The sequence below is a fragment of the Carassius auratus genome, unplaced genomic scaffold, assembly GCF_003368295.1.
Source record: "Carassius auratus strain Wakin unplaced genomic scaffold, ASM336829v1 scaf_tig00013767, whole genome shotgun sequence".
Lineage (NCBI taxonomy): Eukaryota > Metazoa > Chordata > Actinopteri > Cypriniformes > Cyprinidae > Carassius > Carassius auratus.
The window spans coordinates 322,364-350,097 of record NW_020524440.1 but is presented as its reverse complement, the minus strand read 5'-3'; the positions used below and the strand labels follow the sequence as shown (position 1 = coordinate 350,097).

At 37.6% G+C, this 27,734-nt stretch overlaps 1 protein-coding gene and 1 long non-coding RNA gene across 2 annotated transcripts; both read left to right on the top strand.

Moving 5' to 3' along the window:
• Positions 1 to 33: 33 nt before the first annotated feature.
• Positions 34 to 18,333, top strand: LOC113074141 (uncharacterized). Its single transcript, XR_003280599.1, has 5 exons — positions 34 to 1,221; positions 1,332 to 1,361; positions 1,925 to 2,021; positions 12,968 to 13,113; positions 16,881 to 18,333. It is a non-coding gene; the product is annotated as an uncharacterized LOC113074141 (long non-coding RNA).
• Positions 18,334 to 23,452: 5,119 nt separating this feature from the next.
• LOC113074140 (serine/threonine-protein kinase pim-1-like) lies at positions 23,453 to 27,313 on the top strand. Its single transcript, XM_026246881.1, has 6 exons — positions 23,453 to 23,829; positions 24,003 to 24,109; positions 24,248 to 24,298; positions 24,406 to 24,772; positions 25,592 to 25,768; positions 25,857 to 27,313. The coding sequence occupies exons 1-6, from the start codon at positions 23,757 to 23,759 to the stop codon at positions 26,042 to 26,044; spliced, it is 963 nt and encodes a 320-aa protein (XP_026102666.1). The 5' UTR covers positions 23,453 to 23,756; the 3' UTR covers positions 26,045 to 27,313.
• Positions 27,314 to 27,734: the final 421 nt, after the last annotated feature.

Sequence of the window (27,734 nt, the reverse complement as noted above, 5' to 3'; positions counted from 1 at the left end):
GCATACACGTGGAGGTCATTGTAGGTCTGCAAGCGCACAGTAAGTGTGCCATTTGGGACAGAGCCTTAATTGCATTACTACAGCTCTGTCCAGAGTAAGCATTTAACTCAGATGCACACGGATTCCACATATTCTTCACACAACTTCATGAATGAACTCACTGACATTATTCTGAAGTGGTTTTGTGGGGGTGCTATAGGGTGTTAGGCACCCTCAAATGAAAGCAAGAGCACTCTCAGTTGAGGCTGCAAAAGTAGGATATTGGCCAAATAGGGGTGTTTAAAGGCACACTTCACCCAAAAATGAAAATTACCCCATGATTTACTCACCCTCAAGCCATCTTTGGTGTATATGATTTTTTCCTTCAGATGAATACAGTCGGAGGTATATAAAAACAAAATGTCCTGACTCTTCCAAGCTTTGTAATGGCAGTGAATGGGGGTCGAGATTTTGATGTCCAAAAAAGTGTATCCATCCATTATAAAAAGTATTAATAATACGAAGAAACAGAACAAACTGAGAAAGACTCTATCCGGAAGAACTGTATAAAAAAAAAAAAAAAAAAAACACATGCGCGACCTGCTACCAGAGATGTGAGTGCAATGGTCAAACATGGCCACTTAGCATATTTACATAGGAGGACATTGGGAAAATAGAAAAAATGTAATGGGTGAGGGGGAGGGGTATGCATTCTGTATGAACGGCCCCTGAGCAAGTTTCTTCTTCACACTTTGCCGTGAGTATCAGGTCCTTGCATCTAGATTTGACTGGGTCTCCTCAGTAAACAAGTTGTTTGTCTTGTTGACTACTTGACACTTGCACACCATCAAAAAGCTGCTAGTGGCTCAACCTGAAACTCGCTGTTGCTGGTGTTTTTGTTTTGAAAGTGTTTGCAGTTATGAATTGTGCGGTGAGCTGCTCTTCGATGTGTGAGAAACAGGATGAGGTTTGCTGCCGTGTGGTTTGGGTTGACATGATAACCCCCAGCTGAGGACATGCTTTCTGAGAACCTCTCTGCTGATGACTCGACCTCTTTCTTTACAATTATGCATTTTAGAGATGGAGAAAGTGAGAGAAAATGTGTGTGTGAGAGAGAAAAAGGCTCTTAAATACCCAGCGGATGCACAGCATGGATCTTTCCAGAGAGCACTCCTGCAGCAAAAGATCGAGACATAATCCCAGTGAAGAGACCACAGGGAAGCCAATGAGAATCTTTTTCAGGTGATTTCGAAAGCTTGATGCTGCTCGACCTACTTCCTGACCCTCCATATGAAAGCAGTATTGAAAGTGTTGATTGAAACCGCTACTTATACAAATCCTTTGTATTTCAGGTGTGCAGCCCCACTGGGATACTGGATACAGTAAATGAAAATAATACAATTCTTCCGGTCATATAATCATGCATATTTAAAAATAATTGAAAAATAATAATTGAAAACCCTTTCCATAATGATGTTGTTGACGATGAAGTCTGTGAGTCACCTTTTTGTGGGTTTTCTGGTGGCAGATGTAACATGAGCAGTAAAAAAAATACTCACCACTGTGTGAATGTGCATCACTTACACTTTTTTTTCTGTAAAAAAAAAAACAATTGTACATTTTAGGGGGAAAAAATAGCTTTTGCTAATGCAGGTTCACTTCCACCAAAGATAGATGTTATTTGTAGTGATCAACATATTTTTTTTTTGTGTGGATAACCTTTTGGCTTCACATATGTAACAATAATGCTAACCATATGAATACATTTTTGCTGTATGATTTTTAAGGATATTTGTTTATTTTTATTTGAATCTTTATTTATTTATTATTTTGGTACTGGGTTTGGTCACCATGTGATTTTGAATGTAAGAACCACAGCACAAGGAAATGTCTGCCGTCGCTTGAAGACACAATGACCACTCTCTCTCTCTCTCTCTCACTACAGACTTGTGGCATAGACTGGATCTTGTTGCATGTGTGGAAACAGCAAAAATACTTATGAGATGTGATTTTGGACCATCTGATTAGGACTGCTTCCATATGTGAGTCAAAACCAGCTATGAATCTGATATCTGACCATCAGAGCCTGCATGCCACCATTGATACGTGATTAATAACAGCTACAGTAATGATTAATATTTATTAACAATATTATTTACATTTTGGTTCTTTTGGGGGGGGGTGTCTTAGAAAAGATTTTTACAGTTCAACAGTTACAGTTTCAACATTGGTGATAGGGAATTGTTGCTAGACTATCAAATCAGCAGATAATGGCTGAAAGTGATAATGACCAAATCCACTGGATGGGTTAAATACTGAGCACAAATTCTGAATATGGAACACCGTACGTTCACTTTTTTCACTTTGGATGTGAAAAAACATGGATGTGCATGCCACATTGTAATAACCTCTTCTTGCATTTCCACAATCTGTTTGAATGTAAACAGATGCACATGTCAGGATATTGGTTTTGTGCATTAGGTTTTGCAGTGTATATGCATTCATTTTAATTCAGCTTTTCCTTATTCCGTTTTCCTAGATGGAAAACCTCAAAATAGCTTTCAATCATGCATCTATGTATAGCTTAATCTGGCCTATTTATGCAGACCTTTTGTTTTCAGTCACAGTGTGCAGTAATTGCTTTGATGGGCTATAAATAGAAACAGAAGCTGAGATCTGATTATTTGTGTGTATTAGGTTAAAAGATGCAGTGGTTAAATATAAGCATTCCCATTTGCTTGTCCTATTTTCATGTCTAAAACTTTTTTCAGTTTATTAGAATAAAAGAAAGCTTATGTGATTTCCATCTTTAACATTCTTAGGTTTAATATTGAATCCAGTATATTCAAATTGTTTTTGGAATGGATGGAAATGTACTGCAAAGCAGGAATGACCCAAACTCTCAAATTAGTCCCTTATGGTACTGTATTTTGGCAACACCCAAAACCAGAGCCTGGCGTCGGTCCTGCTCCACCAAACCTTGGAATTCAGAGACAGTGACTCACACTACATATCACTACAGGAAAAAAAAAAAAACTTATCTGGAGTTTGGTTGTGGAGACAGCTGTGCAGGGTCAGAAGAAGGCCTGGAGAGTGGGGATGGGAGAGCGGTGAAGGACACCATGGGAAAAGTGATTTCTTTCAGAAAGAATGTTAGCGGTTCTAGCCTGTGATTCCAGCTTTTAATGGATCACCTACCAATGGTTTCTAAGAACTCATGACTGCAACTGCTGTGCCTTGAGAGGAACAGAGTGTGTGGAGAGGTGAGAAATATGACTATAGTGTAGCAGTAGAGTTCTGGAGCCACTCATTTTCCCCATAGAGAATTTTTTCTTTTTTCTTTTTGTAAAGACAGACCTACTCTGAACTCCAAGTTTGTTAATTGGAGATATATACTTCTGTACAATTCTCTCTTTTTTTTTAGATTATTTATCATTAAAGAGTGGGATCATATGATTTTTTTTAAAGAAATAAATTTTTCCCCCCTTTAATTCAACAAGGATGCATTGAATGTATTAAAACTGACAGTAAAAATATTCACACACACACACACACATATATATATATATATATATATATATATATATGTGTGTGTGTGTGTGTGTGTGTGTGTACTTTGTCTTTCCATTCAATTAATTTCACAATATTTCTAAAGACATAATATTTTTTCCCATTTTTCCATTTTTTTATTTTGTGCTAATACCTGCAATAACAACAACAACAAAAAAATAAAGATTATAAATAAACAATATATGCATAAATACATGTATTTTGAATAAGAATGTTATAGGTATTTTTACAATAATTATGTCGTTAGCAGCAAACCAAGGGCCCTATTTTAACGATCAAAAAGCAAAGTGTAAAGTGTAAAGCGCAGGTGCACTCAGGGCGTGTTCAAATCCACTTTTGCTATTTTAACGACAGAAAAATGGTTGGCGCGCTCGGGCGCATGGTCTAAACGAGTTGTCCCTATTCTCTTAATGAGCAATGGGTGTTTTTTTGGGCGTAATGTGCAATAAACCAATCAGAGTCTCATCTTCCATTCCCTTGGATCCGTGCCATGACGCATTTGCTATTTACACGGCGGAATTTGGCAAGCGCAAAGACAGAACGCATCTCCGAGATGAAACAGAGCTGTTTGTGTGCGAGCAAATAGATAGCCTAATTCTGATACATGAGATGACTATCCATTATGACATGTAGGCATTTTTATATTTAATTAGCCTACAAAAAATGATTATGCATTGAAATCCTTGAATTTTTTATATTTTGCATGTTTGTGTGCTGCTATGCGTACCTGTGTTTAATAAGCATCGTGTACGCGTTTTAAATAACAAAGAAAAAACACTGCGCCAGACTTTAGACCAGGTTTGAGTTGTTCTATGACTCAGTCTATTTTCAGCTCCTTAACATAGCAATGCGCCTGAACACACCTCTTTTTTTAGATGGGCACAAAAATGAGCGCAAATGCATTTGCTAATTAAACGACGTGGTGCTGGACAGGAAAAGGCGAATGGCGCTAGACTGAAACTAGCAAACACACTTGCGCTGCGCCTTGCGTCGCATTGCGCCGGGTGTATTATAGGGCCCCAAATATTAGAATGATTTCTGTAGGATCATGTTACACTGAAGACTGGAGTAACTATGCTGAAATTTAAATTGATTTAAATTGGCATAATATTTCACAATATTATTGTTTTTACTATATTTTTTATCAAATTAATGCAACCTTGGTTAGCAGAAGAGACTTAAAAAACCTTAAAAACTGTTATGACTAAACCCTTTTATAATACACATTATATATTTTTCAAATACCATACTTGTAATGAATGAGTCTCGATCTATCCGTTACGGAGCCTCGCACATGACATGCAGGAAAAAATAGTAGGCTTAATCGTGTGCACAATTTATTAATTAATTCCCTCAATGTACTAAAACGTGCACACGATGACTATTGCGTTCCCTCGATTTACTATTTCATTCACTCGATTTATAAATTGTGCGCACGATTTACTAATTTGTTCCCTCGATTTGCTAAATCGAGGAAACGCAATAGTAAATCCAGGGAACGCAATAGTAATCGTGTGCATGTTTTAGTACATTGAGGAAACTAATTAGTAAATCGTGTGCACAATTTATTTATTTTTCTTGCATGTCATTTGCGGGGCTGCATAATCAGTGTTTTATGGGGTAGAAAATTCCCTCATGGATTAAAGTACAAAGTATTATTTTCTTATTTTAGTTTTCCAGAAGGAAAAAAAACCTTTAGTGTCTTTATTTAAACATTGAGATATGAAGTACAGTATATGAAAATATAATTCATAACATCAAAAAATATAAATAAATAAAAATGTAAATGTTTAAAATCATAATGAAAAAAAACTGAATGAGAAGAAAAAGTGGGCGGTTACTCTTGCACTATAGAGCCATTAACAAGAAAGGACACACAGAGGTGAAGGAAGGTTGTTGGTCTAGCCTGGGTAAATATACTATATTGTAATAGTGGTGTTGACATTTTCCAAGAATGTTTCTCTGTGTTATCAGTAACCTTGGCCGTTGCACTACTGATCAACAGAAAATAATTTTTGAGGTCTTCCTCTGAATGAAAGCAGTTCCGAGCCGTTTTGCACCAGACTGTGTCGAGTGTGTAATCCTTCCAACAGATGATAACTGAGGCCCCATGTGTTTCCATTGAAAGCTGCACAGTACAGCAGAGATACAGCGCCGTTATATCTCACTCCCAGCCCCTGTCTCATTTCATAACGTTTTTTGCTTCCCTGGAGACTGATGCACACAGAAAGAACGAAAAAGAGTGAAGCAGTGAAAGATAAGCAGTGGGCTGTGACTTCCACTGAATTTCTCTGCAAGTGTTGGCTGGGCTGTTGAGTGAGTAATAGAAGTGATCGGATGTAAACAAAACTCTGAGTGCGTGCACATCTTTGGCTTTGTTACTCTAGACATGGCTTATGTTTACATGCTGGTTCAGTTACACAGAATTTTTATTGGTTATGAGCCAATAAAAATGGCGAGAGGCTTTGTTTATAGTTATACCCTTACGAAAGGAAAATATATTTACCAGTATATTTCTTAAAATATATTGTGATAGATTGTAATATATTTTTTCCCATTTTTGTTTTCTAATATTTTATATGTTTGAATACATTTAATAATATATTGATGATGCATATATTATATAATATATTGAAAAATAAACAAATGATTGCTGCTTTCAATATATTGAAATATATTGGAAAAAATAAATAAATATATATAAGAATATATGCCTAATATATTACATGATATTTTCCAATATACTGCAGTATATTTTTGTTTCATAAGGGATACACAGCAGCTTAAAGTTTAACTTACCCAATACAGCGTGACTCATTCAGTTGCACTATTGGGGCATGTTGTCACAAAATGTCAATGTGTTTTACATAATAAATTATAATAATAATAACTGATTGGACATACTTATTGTGACAACTAGCACTGTTCTCCCTTGTAATATGTTATTAAACACATATATTATTATAGAAATATTATTTATGTTACACTGAAGACTGGAGTAATGGCTGCTGAAAATTCCGATTTGCCATTATTTATCACATTTTACAATTCATTCAAATAGTAAACAGATATTTTATTAATTTATTATATTTCATAATATTGACTGTACGTTTGATCAGATAAATGCGAGTGATTTTAGTTAATGAGCCAATTGTTGGTGCGTCATAGTGCGCAATCCCATAACCGGCATACATCATAGATGTCACCTATTAAGTGACTCCAGTATTTTCATTGGCACTAGGATCTGTCCTGCGGTGCATTGAGCAACACATTTAGTTTATATTCTGATCTGACATTTACAAGCCAACCTGTGCAGCTTCTCACCACACCCTCAGGGATCTGTGCTAGCGTGTGTCAAGCATTCATTTTGGTACAACTTGCTCTTGTTCCCGCCGAAAGTCACGTAAACGCCCTGAAACATCTATTCACCTCACCCCACCTCTAGGTGTGACTCTTCCCAAACAAAAGTGTGTTTTTTTTTTCTTGGCATTGAAATGTCCCAGAACAATTGAATAAACCATAAACAACATCCTTAATATTCTTGGAAATGGATTCTTCACAGCAGTGTCACATGTAAACATGCAACTGAAACAGCTCTGTTCCAAAAACCTGCAATGAAAACAATAGAGACAATTTTCCCTTAGAAACTGCTAGTAAATTTCGCAGTTAATTTCATAGAAATGGCATAAATTTGAATAATATTTGTGTGTAAGCACAGCATCATGCAACCAATGTAAAATGCACCAAACCGATCTCATATGTGGGACTTACTATGAGGCGGCTGCAGCATAAGTTTTGAAAAAGAGCTGATGACTCATATCTGAAGATCTTATTGACTTGCGATCTTTTCATTAGTTTGCATGCCTGTGGTGACAGATAAGTTTTGATGTGTGAATTCTCAGGTGTGTAATTTCATTGTGTTCTGTCATTTTTACGTGCATCAGCATGTGATTGCTTTTATGTGTTTGTACTTTAATCAAACTGTGAGTAGTAAAATAGTTGTTTGGGGTGGAGCAGAGCCCACGGGTGAATTATGTTATCAAGAACGCCAAGCAACAAATGCAGTGTGCATGCTTTCTCTTGCATTTCTGTCACAATTGTGCAGTCGGTGTTTTTTTATCCACATGCTCATTATGCACATTTAGCAAATTTCTCACAACCCCACCATGAATTCTATAAAATTATACATAAATGGGCTGTAGAGTCATGCTTATTCATCACTCCCCATCATTCTAATGCTTAATTTTGTAAACTTAAATGTCTTGAAATATCTAATTTGATTGGTCTCATCAAGTCAAAATATTGGGATCGGGTTTTTTTTATTTTTATTATTATTATTTTATTCAGAAAAGATGCATTAAATGGATTAAAAGCAACCATAAAGAGATTTGCATAAATGCGTGCGTGCGTGCGTGCGTGCGTGTGTTTGTATATAAAATCAATGCTGTTCTTTTGAAATACTGTTTCTATATTTTTAAGGAATCCTAAAATAAAATATTAAGAAGCACATCTTGTTGCTTGATGCTCAAATAAATGGTGACCTGCTTTCAAAAACATTACAAAATCTTTCCCACCCCAGACTTAGGAGGGTAGTGTATGTATAAAAAAAATGGTTCCTTACTGTAATGCAAAAAACTCATATTGGTCTAAATTCGCAGGTGCTGTCATCTGATAGACATGTGCGATTGGAAAAAGTTGTGTTTGTTTTGGTGTATCTAACGCAAGGAGGTACACGATGTGTGTGCGTGCATGTGTTTGCTATCCATATTGACCCAGGTGACTCATCCCAGCATCTAACCCTCATAATGGCCTTTTAATATAGCTCTGACCAGCGCAGGTGTCTTTGAGCATTATAAAACGTGTGTTTGTTGCTAAGTGCTCCTTGCAGCTGGTTAACAATCGTTGCTGTTTACAGAGTCAAAGAAGTTTCCCCCTCTCCTCTGTGGTAATAATGTCACTTCCCCCGGCTGAAACTCCACTCACTGTGAATGAGCAGCTCAGTTAGTATGTCACTGTGACATGGCTCTAACTCACACTAAATTCTAGTTCACTTATCTCAATCACATTCCCCAGAAAAGGGAACCATGTTCTTCCCTTTTTCAGTCTGCTTTATGTTCTATATAATTGTATTGTTTTATTTTTAATTATGCATGTGAAAAACTTTGAATGGAATGCATAGAAAAAAAAAAAACTCAATGCCACTTTGCAAATATTTTCTTCTTGGCAGCCGTTTAAATGTAGCAGTGCTGCTGATGCTTTATATTTAGTTTCATCATTATCACAGTGAACACTGTGGTGCAGTGTCATACATGCACAAAGGAGTTGTGTCACCCTTGCGAGTCATGTTGGCTTTGTCAGTGTGGTGCTGCAGATGTGCTCTGATTCATGTGATTCACACATAAATCAGCACAGCCGCTTTGTGCCACTCTTCCCAATCCTGTAATTGTTGCGACAGAATGTCACAGTAACATCAGCAGCGTTCCAGGTCTTGATGGGCCCCAGGTTGCAGGGCAAGCGCTGAGTGCTGCTAATGCACCACCGCTGATTGCAGCATCGCTGAGAACTTGCTAGAAACCCCAAAGGGCACAGCAGAACTTCTGAGGCACACCTCCCTTTCACCTGTCCTCTCGCCTGCAAGTTTATGTAAGACATACCTGCTGCTACAGGCTAAAATGAGTGATAAGATATCTTTCTGTTTGTCTAAATGCATCTCCTTACAGAGATAAGTCAGTTTCTGCAGGAGCTTAGATTATTTAGTGCTTTAAAAGACCCCAGGAATTAAAGTTTAAATTTAATTAAAAGCTACATTTTATGTATTTATTTATTTTTAGTCCATCTTTTTTAGCTTTAAAAGAAATCTAAATTATAGAGTTAAATTATTTCTGTAAACGTAATTAAAAGGACAGTTTAAATTAACAAAATTGTACTGTATTGTATTTTTTTAAAATAAGTCATCAAAAAATCTTGATGATTTATCTTTTCTTCCAATCAGATCTTGAAGTCTAATCAGATCTAGATTACTCATCCTGCACCACACAGATTTTGATCCAATCAGAGGCTCTGTAGACTAAGACTGTCCCTCCCCTTGCAACCAACCAGCAAGTATACAAACATGTTTTGTGGCGTTGAAGTAACTAAATGCTATTTAAAATATTTATTAATTAAAGGGGGGCTGAAATGCTCATTTTCACTCAATATCCTGTTAATCTTGAGTACCTATAGAGTAGTACTGCATCCTTCATATCTCCAAAAAGTCTTTAGTTGTATTATATTTATAAGAGAAAAATAATCTGTGCTGTTTTTTTTAGGAAAAACACGAGCCACTGGAGGCGTGACGTGTGGGCGGAGCTAAAGAATCACGAGCGCCAGTAGGCTTTTGCGTTGAGAGCGTTTGGAAGTTGTGACGTTACCGTGAGGAAAAAAAAAACATCATCCAAAACAAACCATGGCTAACAGTCAGATTCAGCCGTTTATTTATGATCCAGAATCAGATCCCGAGGCTTATACTGAACGAGAGCAGCAGCAGCAACGACTCGCTCCGAGCGGGGCTCGAACCCGGGTCTCCGGCATGGGAGGGGACGCACTAACAAGGAGGCAGAGACATTTTAAGCAGTTTTACTCATCGGTTGCAACACACGATCGTGACCCTTTTTCGTTGGGATTGCATCATCCTTAAGAAAAAAACGATACGCAAATCCGTCTTCAAACTGGGCCTTGTTTGTAAAACAAGCATCTTCGAAATGCAGGGAACAAACAAAAACACTTGCACAACTCCGTCGATGCTCTTTAAAAATAAACTCCGTCCACTGGTCCCTTAATGTTTTTTTTTTTTTTGGTAATCTGTGCAGGGTTGTCTTGCCCTGGAAAAAATTAAGTTGTAAAAAATTAAGTTGTACTCCTTCAAACGTACAACTTAATTTTTGAAACTTTGTCCATGTTTAGCATGGGAATCCAACTCTTTAACAGTGTAAAAAACTCAGTATGCATGAAATAGCATTTCACCCCCCCTTTAATTACTTATATATGTCTTGACTAAACTTTCTTTTCATGGGAAATACATTGACGTAGGAAAGAAAACAGCTTGTCATGTATTTTTGTTGGGTGTTTATCTTTTTTCAGGAATTTTAAGGATGAAGGAGTCAACGTAATGTCATTTACTGGCATCCACACAAAGATTACACATACTTTCCCCATAAAAGTGAGTAACACTGAGTGATGTTCTAGAGATTTAAAGAGGCTTTATTCTGGACACTGTATCATTACGAAGCATTCCTTGTAGACATTAGGGAGGAGAGTGATTAGATAGGGAAATTTTTGGTGCGTGAATCAGCTAATGGTTCCTTTTGGAGGCTCCCTGGGTTCTTTGTTCTCTTAATTAAGGTTAGTTTCGACCAGACTTCCTCAAAAAAAAAGAAAAAAAAAGAAATTCTTAATGAATCAAAAGCAGAATAAGCCACCATTTACATGGGCCATAAGAAAAATGAGAAGGACGGGCATTTGTGGTTATGAGGGATTCTTCTCAGGGTTTTCTCAGGTATTTTTCAAGTGATGATGGATATTTAGCAAGACAAATGTTGGGTGAGACTTTATTTTTTACATCTGGAATTGTTTGGCTCATAGTGGGCGTTCAGTACCAGAATGAGGTCAGGTGACTGGAGGGGAGAGGTTAAAATATGAGAAGGCTTAATGATGGCAGCCGACAATGAGATTTGATGTGAGATTAAGAAGAGATCTTTGGAATGACATGCACTAGTGAATTATTCATGATATGACTAGTTACATGCATTAAAGTAAATGCAGTTGGTTTTGATTTGACTTTAATGGTGTTTAATGGTTCTTTTTGTCTGGACTGAAAAAAAAAAATGAAAAGAACCAGGTATGCTTAAACATTCTTGTATTTAAGGTCACATCTTATGACATCACATCCTGTTTTTTGGTTCGTTTAGGTGTCTTTGGTCCACATTGCATTCGTATTTTTTTATTTTTATTAAACCACATCAGAGTTGGTTTGGAAGCAGACTGAGGTCTCTTGTTTGGTGCATACCAAGGTTCAGATAACAGTGTTCGCATTTATTCCAATGAAGCACACTAATAGAACAACCTCATTGGAGTTTGTTTTAATCAAACCAAACCTGCCGAGTATTAACACATGTGCAATGCTGGTTGCCTCCATTAATTTTGCTGAATCATGTCACTTCTTGACTGATATTGTGCAAGCTTGCTCTCAAGTTACATTGAATAATTCAAATAACTGTTATTTACAAGGAATGCAGTGTACATGGAGTTCTGCTTGACCACATTTTAGCACAATGCAGTCCATTTCACAAAATCTGTAGACTTTTTATTATATATATATATATATATATATATATATATATATATTTATATATATATATATATATATATATATATATATATATATATATATATATATAAATAAGCACAGAACATGTATTAAATGTCATCAAATTCCATCCAGGTCTAACACGCAGTCTTTTATCAAGCACATACTCTAGATATCTGTTCTGTGTAGAGAACAATGGGCTATGATGTTTTGTTTTTTGCCTCCTATCAACTTGGTGAACAGGCTGTTCCCTCCATACTTGGAGCGTCCAGAAATGTCCCTTTCAACACTGATGTAAGACCTTATAAGACAGAAGCACAAAGTGTTACTGGTTTTCATGTACGCTTTGTATCATGCCAAACTCTAGTTCTTTCTGTGGGACTGGGGGGGTGGCATGACACTCAACAATTGTTTGACTGAATAGTTATTCACCTACTTGTCAAAAGAGAACAAGTAGCACTGTGAACTTGAACTAGATAACACTCTGGTGGTTTAAACAGTCACGTGTTGGAGAGAGATATGTGTGTGTATGTGTACAGATTCAGGTCCACACACAAGTAGTATGTAATGTGTGCTTGTGCTCATTTTAAAGTGCCTCCTCTGTGCTGTTTTAAATGTCACTGCTTCCTCAAGCTCTCTACACGCCATTCAATTACTTTATGCTTTCTCCTAATTGAAACATATGTTAACATAAAGAAACATAAAGGAGATTTTAGTTTAAATACAGCCTATGTAAAAAGAGTAGTAGAAAGTGATGATGAGTCCAGTGTTGATCCAGTATGAGGGATCCACGGAGCCCAATCCAAACATCTGTCAGTTTCAACTCTGCATCTCTTGAGTGAGACTGTAAATGATCGCTCCATGTTCTCACCTAACACACTGGTGATCGGTCACATCTGTTTAGACTTTAGGCCATGATGCACAACTGTAAGACACCTGCAGACATTATCAGCATAAATCAAATAAACTGTTTAGCAGTGCTAACAGCACTTGAATTTAAAGAACATGAACTATCCATAATTGAATAATCCTTTACACTGCTAATACTCTCCTCTTTTTATCTCTCCTCCTTAGAATGTGTTGGAATGTGGAATCTGATCAAACCTGCTGTGAGTGTAGAAGAGACAGAAAGTTCATACATGATAAGAACTTGCCCCAGAGCAAAGGCCAGCCACCCCCTCTTTCACTCGAGCAGATGTTTCACAGAAGTGCATTGCATAGTAAGTACACAAGAACCTGCAGTAAAACTAGCACAAAACCATTCCACAGTCGTCTAAAAAGCTTCCTTCCTGAATTCAGAAAGTAGTCTAGGAATTATACAATGTCTTTAGGGAGGCCAATTTCCTTAAAGAGTTTGCAAAGGTAATTTTGACCTGTGACTCCTACACACACCCAAAAAGCACCCCTAGCACATGTGTCAAATATCAAAACACTTATGTAAATACTTCTAATATGTATTAAAATGACAATAATTGTTTTGCATAAGTGCTAGATTAGAACAACATACCATTTGTGGTGAAAGTATGTTCTTTGATCAATTTTTGTGGTTACTAAAACCACACACACACACACACACAAAAAATATTTGAAACATTCCTAATGTAATGTGTAGAACAGCATTTTTTGCATTTCACAATTTTATGTTCAGCAGTTTTGGAGTTGCCCTAAAAACTTTCCTAGTATTTGTAAACCATAACTAACATGTTTTGAATGGTTCACCTTCAAGACGGCTAGGGTGTGAAGTGGTTGCTTAGGTGTTTTAAATGGTATTCAGGACACTAGGTGATCTGCATAGCTGCTAAGGAATGTTGCTAGGAATGGCTTGTATGGTGTTGCTAGGGTGTGAGGTGGTCGCTGTGGTTTTCAGAATGGTTTGTAGGGCGTTGCTAGGGTGTGAGCTGGTTGCTAGGGTGTTCTGAATGGTTTGTAGGGTGATAGTACAGTGTACTATCACCCTACAATCACAATGGTCTGAATGGTTTGTAGGTGTTGTTAGAGTGTGAGGTAGTTGCTAAGGTGTAGTGAATGGTTTGTAAGGTGTTGCTAGGGTGTAAGGTGGTTGTTATGGTCTTCAGAATGGTTTGTAGGGTGTTGCTAGGGTGTGAGTTGGTTGGTAAGGTGTCTGAATAGCTTGTAGGGTGTTACTAGGATGTAAGGTGGTTGCTATAGTGTTCGGAATGGTTTCTAGGGTGTTGCTAAGGTGTTCTGAATGGTTTGTAGGGTGTTGCTAGGGTGTGAGCTGGTTGGTAAGGTGTTCTGAATGGTTTGTAGGGTGTTGCCTGAGTGTTCTGTATGTAAAATGGTTACTAGGTTGTTCTGTGTGGTTGATAAGGTGTTCTAAATGTTTGTATGGTGTTGCTAAGGTGTTCTGAATGTGCTTGTAGGGTGTTGCTAGGGTGTAAGGGGCTTGCTCTAGTGTTCAGAATGGTTTCTAGGGTGTTGCTAAGGTGCTCTGAATGATTTGTAGGGTGTTGCTAGGATGTGAGCTGGTTGGTGAGGTGGTTTGTTGGTCACTGCTAGGGTGTAATGTGGATGCCAGTGTGTTATGAATGGTGTTGCTAAAGCGTTCTGAGTTTCAAATGTGTTATCAATGATATGTAGGATGTTGCTAGGTTGTGAGTAAGGTGTTTGCCAAGTTGCCATGGTTTCAGGGATATCCTAAATGGTATAAAATGTGTTTTTAAGGGAGTTCTGAATTATTGCTAGATTTTGAAGTAGTTGCTAAAGTGTTCGGAATGGTTTGTAGGGTGTTACTAAGATGTTTTAAATGGTTTGTCGGGCATTGCTTGGGTGTGAGGTGGTTGCCAAGTTTTTCTGGTTGTTGCCTGTGTGTTCTGAATGGTATGTATGATGTTCCTATATTGTTCTGAATGGTATGTAAGGGAGTTAAGAATGGTTGCTGGATTTTGTGAAGTAACTGTTAAGGTGCTCTGAATGGTTTGTGGTCATTACTATTGTGTTGTGAGGTGTTTGCTGAAGTGTTCTGAGTTGTTGCTATGGCATTGCTACCTGGTTACATAATGGCTTATGTCAAAAGTTATTGTCTTTGATATACCAATCCCTAGATTCAGTGTAAACCATTGGGATTTTTTGTACCCGTTTCTGCAAACAGCAAAGCTAAGCCTGATCCTTAATAAGAATAGTAATATCATGCTTTTCTGCAAGCCACATGATTCGTTGCCTCAAATGAGAAGACGTCACAAAAGAGCAGCCTTTTTGAATCAGCTACTTTGTGTTTGTTCTCTGTGATGTTTAGCGGTGAGATCAGTGGCACAACAAAGATGACGGAGATGTTCCAGACATAACCAGCAGAGATCAGCCATGACGTGTGCTAACAGATCAGATTTCTCCATCTCCATCCCATTCAGTGCCAAGGTCCCGTAAACAATGTGTTTGTTGCCAGTACAGTTAACCCCCCACAACCACTCTCCATTAATTTCCATCCTCCATGCCACTAATAAGTCAACAGAAGCTCTCGTCTGTTTTGATGCATCACATTCCGTGTGGCCTGTCCTCGTGCTGACGTCCACAGTCATGAATGTAAACACGGACTGGGCTTAATTTCCAGGGCTCCTACGTCTTTGTTCCATTCTAAGCACTTCTGGTTTCCAAAAGGTTGCACTGCTATGTAGGACAGCGAGTGGGCGGGATGAAAAGGAGATTGGTGGATAACAGAAAGAAAGAGGAACTTCGAAATCTGTGTTTGTGTATGTAATTATTGCTGTTGACAGACACTTGGAGACGATGTTAAGAGGACAAGGAAAAGGCAAATCACAAATGGGATATTTGCTTCACAGATTTTTGTTATAGGGTTTTTTTCAGTCAGGAATTTGCCATTAAGATTCCCATATCTTGGGACTAATGAATTTTTGACTTCTCCATGATTATTCCTTAGCTTTTCCATATGTTTATGATCATTTGATCATTTTTAGCATATATATATATATTTTTAAGAAGTTGCACTGAGAAAGAACAGTTTCTAATATAGTACCCTAGATCAAATTCAAATTGAATTGAGTTTTAATGTAATCTAATTTAAATCTCTATGATGGTTTATTCATTTCAAATTCCATTCTTTTTCATTTCTATAAATCTTACAAATTTTATAGATTTTTTTAATTCAATTTTTAAATAGCATTTTTATTTTCATTACTTTTACATTTGTTCATTTTTAAATCCTTTTTTTTTTTTTTGACTTTGCCGATTTTATTAATTACATTCTTTTTTTTTAAGTGCATGATTTTAATTTATATGACTTTCATTGAGGGATGCCAGTCACATATTTCTCATTCAGAGTTTCAGAAAAGACCTCTTAGACGGTGCTCACATTTGTGTTCAGATTTGTGCTTGGATTTCAACATGAGCTCAAACTTTCCTCATCAAATTCTCCCAAGGTATAGATTCATTAAATCTCGTTAAATTCATTCATACTTTGTCAAAAATTGTGTCTGTTTGTGTTTCTTATTTTGGTAGAAACATCTAATCAAAGTAGATTTTTCAGTGAAACATAACTGAAAGTCTCCAATACATGGAAAACGTGCATTATGCGAATATTCAGAAACTCTTTGCGTCCTCCACAAGCTTGGAACAGAGGGGTATAGCTGGAAGTTGAGCTCTCCAGTGACTTGCCCAGTGTGTCAGGCTGGCATGTGAGCCTGGTGCGTGTGGGCCCTTGCCTGTCTCATCTCAATGACCCTGTAAACTTTAGCCCGACTCCGAACATTACTCCTCTGACACTGAGAGTGTTAGCATCTGTGTCACACCACATTTCATTTTGCATAAGCCATCAGATGACAAGTTCTGAACTGTAAGAACAGTCGCACACATGCAGTCCAGTCACTATGAAAATAATTTAGCTAAACCAACTGCTTTGACTGTTCACTTTCTAGATTTTCTCATCTTAAAGCGATAGTTGACCCACAAATGGAAATTCTGTCATCATAAACTCACCCTCATTTTATATGACTTTATTTGTTCCCTTTTGCAGAACACAAAAGAAGATATTCTGATGAATGCTGAAGTCCATACAAGATTGGACGACACTGACTTTCTTTTATAAGTTCAAACAGGTTTAGAACAACATGAGGGTGAGTAAATAATGACAGATTTTTCTTTTTTCAGGTGAACTATCCCTACTCACACCAAGAAAAAACAAATTTAAATATGAGTTTTGTATTGCTGAAAAGCAAGTGGAATTCATATTGTCATATTTTTTATGTGCACAAATGCAGTGTTTTGTTTGTTTGTTTGTTTTTTTGTTTCACTCTTGGTCTAAATAGACTTTTTGTGCATGATTTATTTTGCTTTTCCGCTTTTAGTGTGAACAGGCCTTTATTCTTTCGACCCTGCACCCGTATTTAAGCTTCAATGCTTCATTGCCCACAGTATGTGTTTCCTTTTTCCTTATTCACTCATATCCAACACAGAATGCATGCAAGGTCAATATGGCCCTAAGGAAATGAAATTCCCAAAGGAAAGGCATATGGCTCCGGCTGGTGCTAATCAATATCTTCAATACGGCACACTGCCCTGATCAATTGTGCATCATGAAGGCTTGTATCTTCGAATAAAAGATTTGTATCGTTAACATCTCCAACACCAAGAGCTGCATCTTCCCACCCAGGATCAATAGGAGCTTTCTTAAGCCTTGAGCACACAGCGTTTTCATTGACGTCTGCTGCTCTGATGTATATTTAACTGCTGGGTGTAACTCCTGTCCTGGAGAAGCACCAGTCAACAGTCAGTTTTACTACAAGGAACTTTGAAGATGTTAGGGGAACACGTGTAGATTGCCAAACATCTCACACGCTCCTTAAAGGTAACACCTAAGGACCACACATACTCTGTTGGAACAAAAAGTATGTAGAAAGAAATGCTTAGAAAGATGATGAAGACTCAAGTGAGTCCTTATAGGCATGTGGCTATGAATGTGCATGGTGGGTGGCATGTTGAGTCAGAGGGAGAACAGCAAGTGAAAAGAACTTCACCATAACAAATGCAACCCTGAGGATCTAGTTTAATCATTTAAAAGTTAGCCTAAAAGTTATAAATGTCATCCTAAAATTGAAGCGCTTTAGGGTTAGAAATGAATGTTTTTGTCACCAAAAGCAACACAAATGGCCCTCGTAGTAAATTCGTCTGAGTGGAGAAATTATGTAATCTATTTAAGGCCTGTCTAGTTATTTTAAGATTTAGTAAGAGCTGCTGCTTGAATACTGTTGCTTGGAACAACAGACTCTAAAACAATTGATTTTTATTCTAGAGAGTTTGGGGTATGATTTACTGTGTTTGATTTATAGATGCACCACCATTTAAAAGTAAAAAAAAAAAAAAAGAGAGAGAGAAAATTAATGATTTTTTATTCAGCAAAAAACAGTAAAGTTCATTTGAACTTTAGATTCATCAAACTGAATAGAAAAAAAATTATACTGGTTTCCACAAAAAAATATTAATCAGCAGTATTTTCAAAATTGATGATAATAAGAAATGTTTCTAGAGCAGCAAATCAACATATTAGAATGATTTCTAAAGGAAATGTGGCACTGAAGACTAAGTAATGATGCTGAAAATTCTTCATTCTTTGCATCACAGGAATACATTTTAAAATATATTAAAATAAATAAATAAAAAGTTATTTTAAATTGTAATAATATTTCACATTATTACTGGTTTTACTGTATTTTTTCATCAATTCAATTAAGCCTTGATGAGTACAAGAGACATCTTAAATGTTTCTAAATTGATTCAATTTTAAAATAAAATAAAAGGTTCTCCTGAATTTATTTTAGAACATAATATGCTCTTTTAACGGAGGCCAGCTGGTAGGTGCTGTGCAGGTAAACCTCACTCCCCTGATCTCTGATCTCTGGTCCGAGTCCTGCTCAGAGCGGATACAAGGACCCGGGGTGGGGGTTACACTCTCATAAAAAAAAAAAAAATTGGTTCCATGGGGAATAATATATAATATAAAAATAATATATCACTGTTCTGCTTTGCTCATTGTCAAATCAGCCCAAAACTCCAAAACTGAAATTACATCACTTAATCAGGGCAAAGGGAAAAAACAATGACCATGAATAATTCAGGCTGTACATCTGTTTTTCCACTGGGGAGCTGAAACTGTGATTGTCTACAGTGAGGTCACATAGCTTCCTGTTGCCAAACAACGTGATTGGCCGTTGCTTGGCAAGGATGTTACACAGTTGGATTCATTCATGAAGCAAATCAAGAGGAAGTGTACAGTTCTCCCACAGCTTGTGTGGGGTTTTACCATGATGTTGCTGTTGAGTAACGTTGACGGAGCAGCGTCTGTGTTTTGATTCCGTTCAGCCTCGATCATCACGAGGAAATGACTCTGAAAATCCCCTCGACTAGATTCCCATGTGATGATGATGATATGATGATATAGCAGACAGGTGCTCTGTGATCTGTTTTGCTAAAGAATAATTATGCTAACCTTTTTAGGGTGACCAGCTGAACATGACTGCTGTATTCATGCATGCAGACAAATGCACTTACACTTTTTCAGCCTGAGCTGAGAAGAGACATATGCTAGTACTGCTTCAGCAAATTCCTGGCCATCCCAAACTGAATCACATTCCAGAGGGTAATTTGCCGCTCTGCGTCCTCTAACAGCATTACAGTAGTGAGGGGCTATCATCAGATCTGCTGAAACAATTTAATGCATGCTTGCTCAATAAATGTTTATAAAAAAATCTTACTGAACCCAAATATTCTATATTCTAAAAGTGAATTATATATATATATATATATATATATATATATATATATATATATATATATATATATATATATATATATATATAAAACAGTTAATAAATTAATTAGAATAGTCTAGATAATTTAGAGTTGAGAAATTTTAATGCAAAATATTTGATTATAATGTTTTGGCAAATCATAGTTTGAGATATCTATGAGTTCTCAGTTAAAAAATAAATAAATAAATATCAGAGGAGCAGGAAACTTGACATTTAATACCATTGGTGTCATTTTTTTCCTATGGAGAAGACTGACAGCTGTGCTTTCAGTTTTAGCTGCATATTTAAAGCCTTCTAATGATTTAGCCTGTTAATGTTGATATGACATGAGTCATATCCGTTATCTGCTTTTGGCTGGCGTTATTTGCATACAGGATCAAACCAAGACCAAACAAACATTTCAGGAGAAAAATCGTCTCATTTACTTACATTTCTGGTTCTCATGCCCTAACAGAGACGATGATTTAATCTGGGGACGTGTTGTGAGCTCTCCATAAACCAAGCTCTGCTTTCAGGTGGCCCCCCAAATTGAGACAAGTGAGGGTCATTTCCTGAAGAAGGGCCCGTGGAATGCTGAACAGGTATGTCAGTGACCTCTGACCTCTACCAACATGAAAGTTGACCCCGTGTAAACCCCTGCTCTTCAGTAGCCTTTCCCACATGTCTTTGAAGTCATGGTTCCCCTCCCTCCAATCAGGATCTCAGAGATGGAATGGGGGGTTTGCACACTGGAGGAATGGAGTCTGAAGTTTCAAACTAAAACTTGAGTCGTCTTTATCATCATGGGCTAATAAAAGCACAAGCACTGTTCGTGTCAGATGAGCCGAGGCACAGGGCATCTGTCACTCTCTCCTCTGCTGAGTAAGCAGCCATAGACGTCAGTGCTGTCATACCTACATACAGCTTTATATTACATAAATCCCTACTGCATCTCCATTTCAGAGGGCCTCTCGTTCTTACCGAAGCGCAGCCCATAATCAGCGCTGAAGTGCACAGAGAAGATCACTCACTATAGCGGGCCGCAGCCGTTAAACCAGCTCTATTAAATCAGCCTGAGTGAGTCCCGCTGGGGGCTAGCGGTGCATTGTATAAGAAGATGATGTGCAAGACTGAATGTGGATGTGAAGAAAAAGGAACTATTCTGACATGCATAAAGCACTCTAATTTGCTGCCTGAATGACAGTAATCAAACAGCGTTTGGTTATCCGCCATTCCTTGAAGTTCTATTTATTTATGCATTTGACTTTATTTTTATGGTTTTCTTTCTAAAGCGAGGCATCTCTGAGTATTTTTCGTTTCTGCTCTCCAGGGGAGTAGTGCATATCTTCATCTAGAGGAGAGTTCAGATCTCTGAGTCATCAAAACGGAGTGCCAGCATTGTGATTGAACTGAACAAAAACAGGATTCTGAGTAAAAAAGAAAAAAACAAAAAAAAGAAACACCATACAAGCACAAAAGGCAACTTATGAATCACACATTAATCTGCAAATTTATGACTCACTGGATTTTTTTGAGAAGTGCAAACTTGTCACAATGGTAACTGAAGGGAAAACGTGAGTGAAACTATATGGAACAGAGCTGTTTTAAATAAGCACAAAGTAATTTTAGCAAATGGTTTAATTATAATGACACTACTAGCAGGCCAAAAAAGTATTTGTAGCAGTGTTATTTTGATCTTATTTATGTATACAACTACAACTAGTTGTTATTTATTTTTTTAGAAATGTTTAATTCAAAAATACATAGAGAAGTTTAAAATATTTAACGTATAACATATATTTTAAAAATGGTGCGATAGTAATCAAATACAATGAGTCAGTCAATGACATTCTTGCAGGCATTTTTAAGTGTGAATTAAGTATTCAAATATATTTGGAGCCAATATCCACCTTATATTTCAATCCAGAAGTAAGCGATTTTTATTAAATGTGCAAGACTTTTAATTCATTAGCTGCTATACTAGGTAAAAAACTAGAAAAATAACAAAGTGTCAAACCGTTTGCAAGACAAATCAGTGTGTTCCTAATTATGCCAATATTAAAATAATATGATGAGAAAAACCAGTTGGCGATATCAAGCAGCATAATGAGCTTTATCAGCTAAACACAGCAAAAAAAAAAATATCTGGAAGTAAAAGACACTGGAAGCCTTGAACATTCAAGATAGAAACAGCCGTGCATGTTATATGTTAAAAATGAGATGCTACTTGGTCACTTGATGTGTTTTGATCAATTGCTATCTAATCAGATATGCACATTCTATTTACACTTGACCACGTAAATGTGTCTCTGCAGAATGGATATAAATACAACCTTCCCACGCTTTTTTGCAAATATAACACAGTTAACTTCCGTGATGATGCTAATGCCAGGCAGCAAAATTCTCTGTTAAACATCCTCATCAACCCATATGTCTATTCACTATTCATGTTTTGTTTTAGTTGCTCCATCCATGTCTCTCATCCACGTGTCCCAAACTTTTGTATACTGATGCTGTTTTTTGTTTGGGAGGAGTAAAGTTTACTTATGCGTCCTGAATAAGCAGATAAATTTACACTCGGATGAGTTGTGTCTTTGTATGTGTTTCAAACCTCCTCCTGAGGGAGTCTGAGTGATCAGATTACTATATGTCTCAAATGGGTCTTTATTACTTAAATATACAATGAGTAAAGTTGAAGTGTCCAGGTGTGAAAGCCCCCTAATATAGGTTTACATCAGTTTTTGTTGTTGATGTTTAGGCGTATATCCAAAGGGTGGGGAAAATACAGAAGACAGGGAGAGCAAGTACCATTTAAACAATAATCTGCGCGGGAAAGAGAGGACAAGAGACATGGGGGATGGGTCTGCAAGTCTTTTATTTAAAGTTTCCCACATCCTCCCGCCGAGTTTTAAACCGGCCACCCAATTTGAAAGAATGCCTGGTATGCGCCTCATTTCTATAGCGATCGGCACTGTTCTCCATTTAAATAAAGCCTGTTGCCCGCCAATAAGATGAGGAAAAACTTTGCGCGCTAATTTGAGATTAATGAGGTAATGTGCATGCGGTCTTCATATACGCTTGTAAACCTACTTCACGTGACAGAAACAAAAAGAGCTGCCATTGGGTACAGAAAAGGAAAATGTGGGTTGCATTACACTGCAGATTTTTTTTTTTTTTTTTTATATGTAATGCTGTGTCTTCCTCTTTCATCACGTGAAACGATTGTGTTCCTCGAATCCTATATACACAAAAAACTTTAAAGTTGCACATACTGTTACTGTACTAAAGTGAATTTCTATCTATCTATCTATCTATCTATAAAAATATTTTTCATATTATATATATATATATATATATATATATATATATATATATATATATATATATATATATATATATATATATATATATATGTATATATGTGTGTGTGTTGATATATAATATGCATCTTTTCAATCCTTTTACAAATTGTATATATAAAGCATGTATCTATTTTTTCAATACTCTTCATGCTTCTCTGTAATTATACTCCGAATCTGCAACGGCGACTTTTGTTATATACACACAGCCTGCCTACCCCACGCCAACTAAGCGCCCTCGAAAAAAAGCCTAGACTATTTGGCGCGTTTTGGTTCCCGCCACGTCTACGCGTTCCTTTATTTTCATATTTGATTGACCTTTTTCTGCAAGGGCAGGCGTATTCGTCATTGGCTGAATCGTGTTTGTGGGCGGTCCCGCCAGTGACGTACGAAAAGCCACTCCTTTTTTTCTTTACAACTGGTATATAACTGCTATTGCCCCTCCCTCACTGTTTAGAAAGCCGGGTATTTGTGTTCATCGCGCACCTCGGACGATAATATTTATCTTCAAGATATATTAATCATTTATTTATTCTAATTCATATTCTAAACTGGAATAGACCTTGCGTGGTCGATTAAAGTTCGTCTTAGGAATCAAAACCCATCGAGCCTCGATGAGAAGGGATTTCTACAGGCTTCTAGACCGGATCCCTCAAGTAGACCTTCCCTACATCCATCTCTACACGACGGATTTCGACCTCAACATTGGAATAAATCTCAAGAAGAATTCGCATTTCGGATTATAAAATGCTTCTATCGAAATTCAACACATTTGCTCACATTTCCACCGTGGACATGCCGGCAAAAATCCAGCTTCAAGGTTAGAAGACAGTGTTTCTCGTGCTCGCTTATCTGTGTGTTGTTGTTGTCTTGGGCTCGTTCACTTCAGCAGACTTGAGTGTTGGGAATAGCGTGTGCGTCAGTTTTCCATTTATGATACACTTTTATGTCTTTTATCAATTCTTATGAATCTATCATCTCTTTTATCGACAGTTAAGGAGAAAGAGCCGTTCGACAAGGTGTATCAGGTCGGCTCCGTGCTGGGAAGCGGCGGTTTCGGAACGGTGTACGCGGGTTTAAGGATCGCCGATGGCTCGCCGGTAGGTTCCAAAATGGATGATTTTTGTTTACATTAGTGTGGACGTTTCGAATATTCCACGTGTGTGTATAACATAAATATAAATAGTGTATATTACGCCACTTCACTGCTTAATAATGCATTTGTTTATACTTTCTAGGTTGCCATCAAGCATGTTGCAAAAGATCGTGTGACTGAATGGGGAGAGCTGGTGAGTACTTAATCCAATAGATTATATTCTTATTATTTGTGTTTTAAAGATCACATATAAATAATATATGACAGCGTCACTAAAACGAACATGTCCTCTGTTTCCAGCCCAATGGCGCGCGCGTCCCGATGGAGATTGTCCTGTTAAAGAAGGTCGGCACTGGATTCCGTGGCGTGATCAAGATGCTTGACTGGTACGAGCGACCGGACAGCTTCATTATCGTCATGGAAAGACCGGAGACCGTCAAGGACTTGTTTGATTTCATCACGGAGAAGGGCGCGTTACCGGAGGAGCTCGCCAAGAACTTTTTCCGCCAGGTTCTGGAAGCAGTGCGTCATTGCCACAACAGCGGCGTCGTGCACCGTGACATCAAGGACGAGAATATTCTTATCGATCTACGAACCGGTGATCTGAAGCTCATCGACTTTGGATCTGGGGCATTACTCAAAGACACCGTTTACACCGATTTCGACGGTAAGAGACATTTGCATGACCTTCAAGCCAGGGTTCCCACGGTCACCGAGAACGTGGCGTGATCGGGGAAAAAATTTAAATACGTGCTTATCTGGCCTCATGGAAACTTGTGTCGTCGATATAAATATAATATAATATATATTAAATATGTAAATATTAGTATGGCATTGTGAGTGGAAAAGTATATAAAATAAACAAAACCATAGGCTACAAATTTCAAAATGTATTTATAAATACGTTTAAACATTGAAATTCGATGGTTGTTAGATTTTGGAATCCTGTCAAGCTTTAAAAGGGGTATATATATATTGAGGCGATGTTTGTACACTTTAAAACGAATATATCAAACATATCTTGCATGAATCGGTTGATAAATGTGTAATATGGCTCCCTCGCATCGTTAACTAACCATGTCAAGATTAATAAATCTGTCAGCATGACGATTTGTTTATTTTTGTATAATGTTGCTTTGGAGAAAAAGCGTTTCGCTTGTGTTGTGGGTTTGGCGCCCCCACCGGTGGGAAATGGAATTATTACAACTCAAAGTTTGTAAACACAAGTCACATGGCAACCAGTTTTTCCACATGCGCGCGCCTGCTGTCACACTCCCGAGCACATGACCGTGCACATTAATGTTGAGGCATAACAATAATGTTCAAACAGTACACACCTTTTTCCTGCCACACCTTTTACTACAGCTTTTGGCTTAGTGTCTTGTTTTATCAGTTACTAAAATAAAGACTTGTATGCATGTTTGTGTTTTATTGTTGCAGAATCATGAATTTAAATGCATTTTTCTGTTTTCTGTTCTCTCTTCAGGTACACGTGTTTACAGTCCACCAGAGTGGATCAAATTTCATCGTTACCACGGTAGATCTGCGACCGTGTGGTCTCTGGGCATCCTGCTGTACGACATGGTTTGTGGGGACATCCCATTCGAGCAGGATGAAGAGATTGTACGTGGGAAGGTGCTGTTCAGGCGGAGAATCTCAACAGGTAAGACTCGCAGATCACATGACGCTGTCTTCTAGGAGGTTTATGCGTTTATTACAATGCTATAATCACACATCCTGTTCTTTTACAGAGTGCCAGCAGCTTATCAAGTGGTGCCTGGCCCTCCGCCCTGCAGAACGCCCTTCTTTCGAGGACATAATAAACCACCCTTGGATGCAGAACACGGCGCCCCCCATGGACAACAGTGAGATCAGACTGCACAGCATCAACCATGAGCATCAGCCCGCTGCTTTCCCGGCAGTCACTGTGTGCAAATGACTCTGTCTGAAAGCACATGTAGAGACTTTTCATTACAGCAGCAAACCACCCAGGGGACCTGCAGATTGAGCAGTGCAAAAAAAACACTTGTTATTCTTTTGTTTTGAGCATTGCTGCTAGGTGGGAGGTCAAGGCTCCTGCCCCCCTGTGACTCAGGGTCCCGTAAGTCTGGCTCGTAGTAACCAAATGACTGTCAACACTGCTGTTGGACACGGGTAGACTGAGGAGCCCATCTCAGCCGGTGTAGGGAGCAGCTCGAAGACGTCCCACACAGTGTCAGCGAGGAGTCGTGCTGTGATGAGGGCCGATCTGCTGCAATGGGCAGCTTTAGTGCGCCGTCAGTGCTGTTCCTTTAGGAAAAAGATCAGCTGAGCTTAATAATTTTAGTGCCTTCTGTGCAAGATCAAGGTTTTTTTTTTTTTTTGGAAATACTTGAATTGAGTAATAGCCACTGTAACACTGTACTCCTTAACCAGATGTCTTTTTTACCTTCTTGCTTCCACTTTGCCCTCATTGGGCAGGTAACTGTCGGTCTTACTCTAAAACTTCAGAGAGAGTAACCAAATCGACCTCACAAACCTCTGCAGAAAGAAAAGTCTTACCTCACTCTTTTAAACCACGGTTTCTTTTTCCTCTTTCTTTTTTACTGAGTAACACTCAACAACTACCACTCATTGTCACAGATGCACAAAGCAATGCAACTACAACTTAAAAGACTACATTTTCTGCATATTATTTTTGTTTATATTGTAAATAGCTCGGTCAGATGAATCAATTTCCGTGACGAGGCTTATGTGTAAATTATATTTATTGGAGTGTCTTATAAAAAAAAAAACAAGATGAAAGTGGGAGTATTTATTTATTTATTTATAGAGAAGCAAAGTTTTGCTCATTCCACCACCGAAGGGCCCACAAATTATTTAAATGTATTTTTACCATATTTAAAGCCTTTTTTGAGAACGATATGTACATATGTTGTAAATAATCTTCGAAAGCACTTCTGTTTCTCGATGCATGGAGTACTGCTGATGGTAAACCCTACCAGTCTGAAGTCATGTTTGTCACCTAATTTAAATCGTCTGCTGTGCATATGTTGGAGGAAATGACCTCATGAATGTTTGAGGAGCGAGTGATTTTTACAGGGTTTCTTTTTCACCTTTAGTAGACATGATTGCAACTCAGATTTAGTTTTTCTGATTTAGCAATGTAAATTATGTTTAGAAAGCTATTTTTTTACACAATTGTCAATAAATATTTTTTTAACATTCATTCTGGTTTCCCTTGTATGAATTGCGTTGTTCGATTCACTAAAGCGATATCAGTCGGTGGTCTTCTAAACTGGTTTAAGCAATCAGCAGATGTCATCTGAGAAGTGGACAGATTGCAGTGGTATTAACTGTAAATCTATTTAACTAACTTTAATAATGCTCTTAACGTTTTATATTGATAGTGTATCTTTAATCGGAGGTAATTAGGACCACAGGGGTCCAGATTTCTTAATACTGGAATTTGAACTGGATACATGTGATTGCTAAACCATATACTTAATCTCTGTTTTTGTAGATATGCTTTAAAAAGTATAAGGATGCCGTTCCCTGAGAAGTTCAAAGATCTGTAAATAAAGCTTGAATGTGAACGCCCACTTGCTCAGCAGTCTTGTTCCAGCAGTATTTCTCCCATTCAATATTTT

Coding starts and splice junctions, on each gene's coding strand:
- LOC113074140 (XM_026246881.1), top strand. CDS start 23,757: ATGCTTCTATCGAAATTCAACACATTTGCTCACATTTCCACCGTGGAC. Junction 24,299..24,405: donor TGACTGAATGGGGAGAGCTG/GTGAGTACTTAA, acceptor CTCTGTTTCCAG/CCCAATGGCGCGCGCGTCCC. Junction 24,773..25,591: donor CGTTTACACCGATTTCGACG/GTAAGAGACATT, acceptor TTCTCTCTTCAG/GTACACGTGTTTACAGTCCA.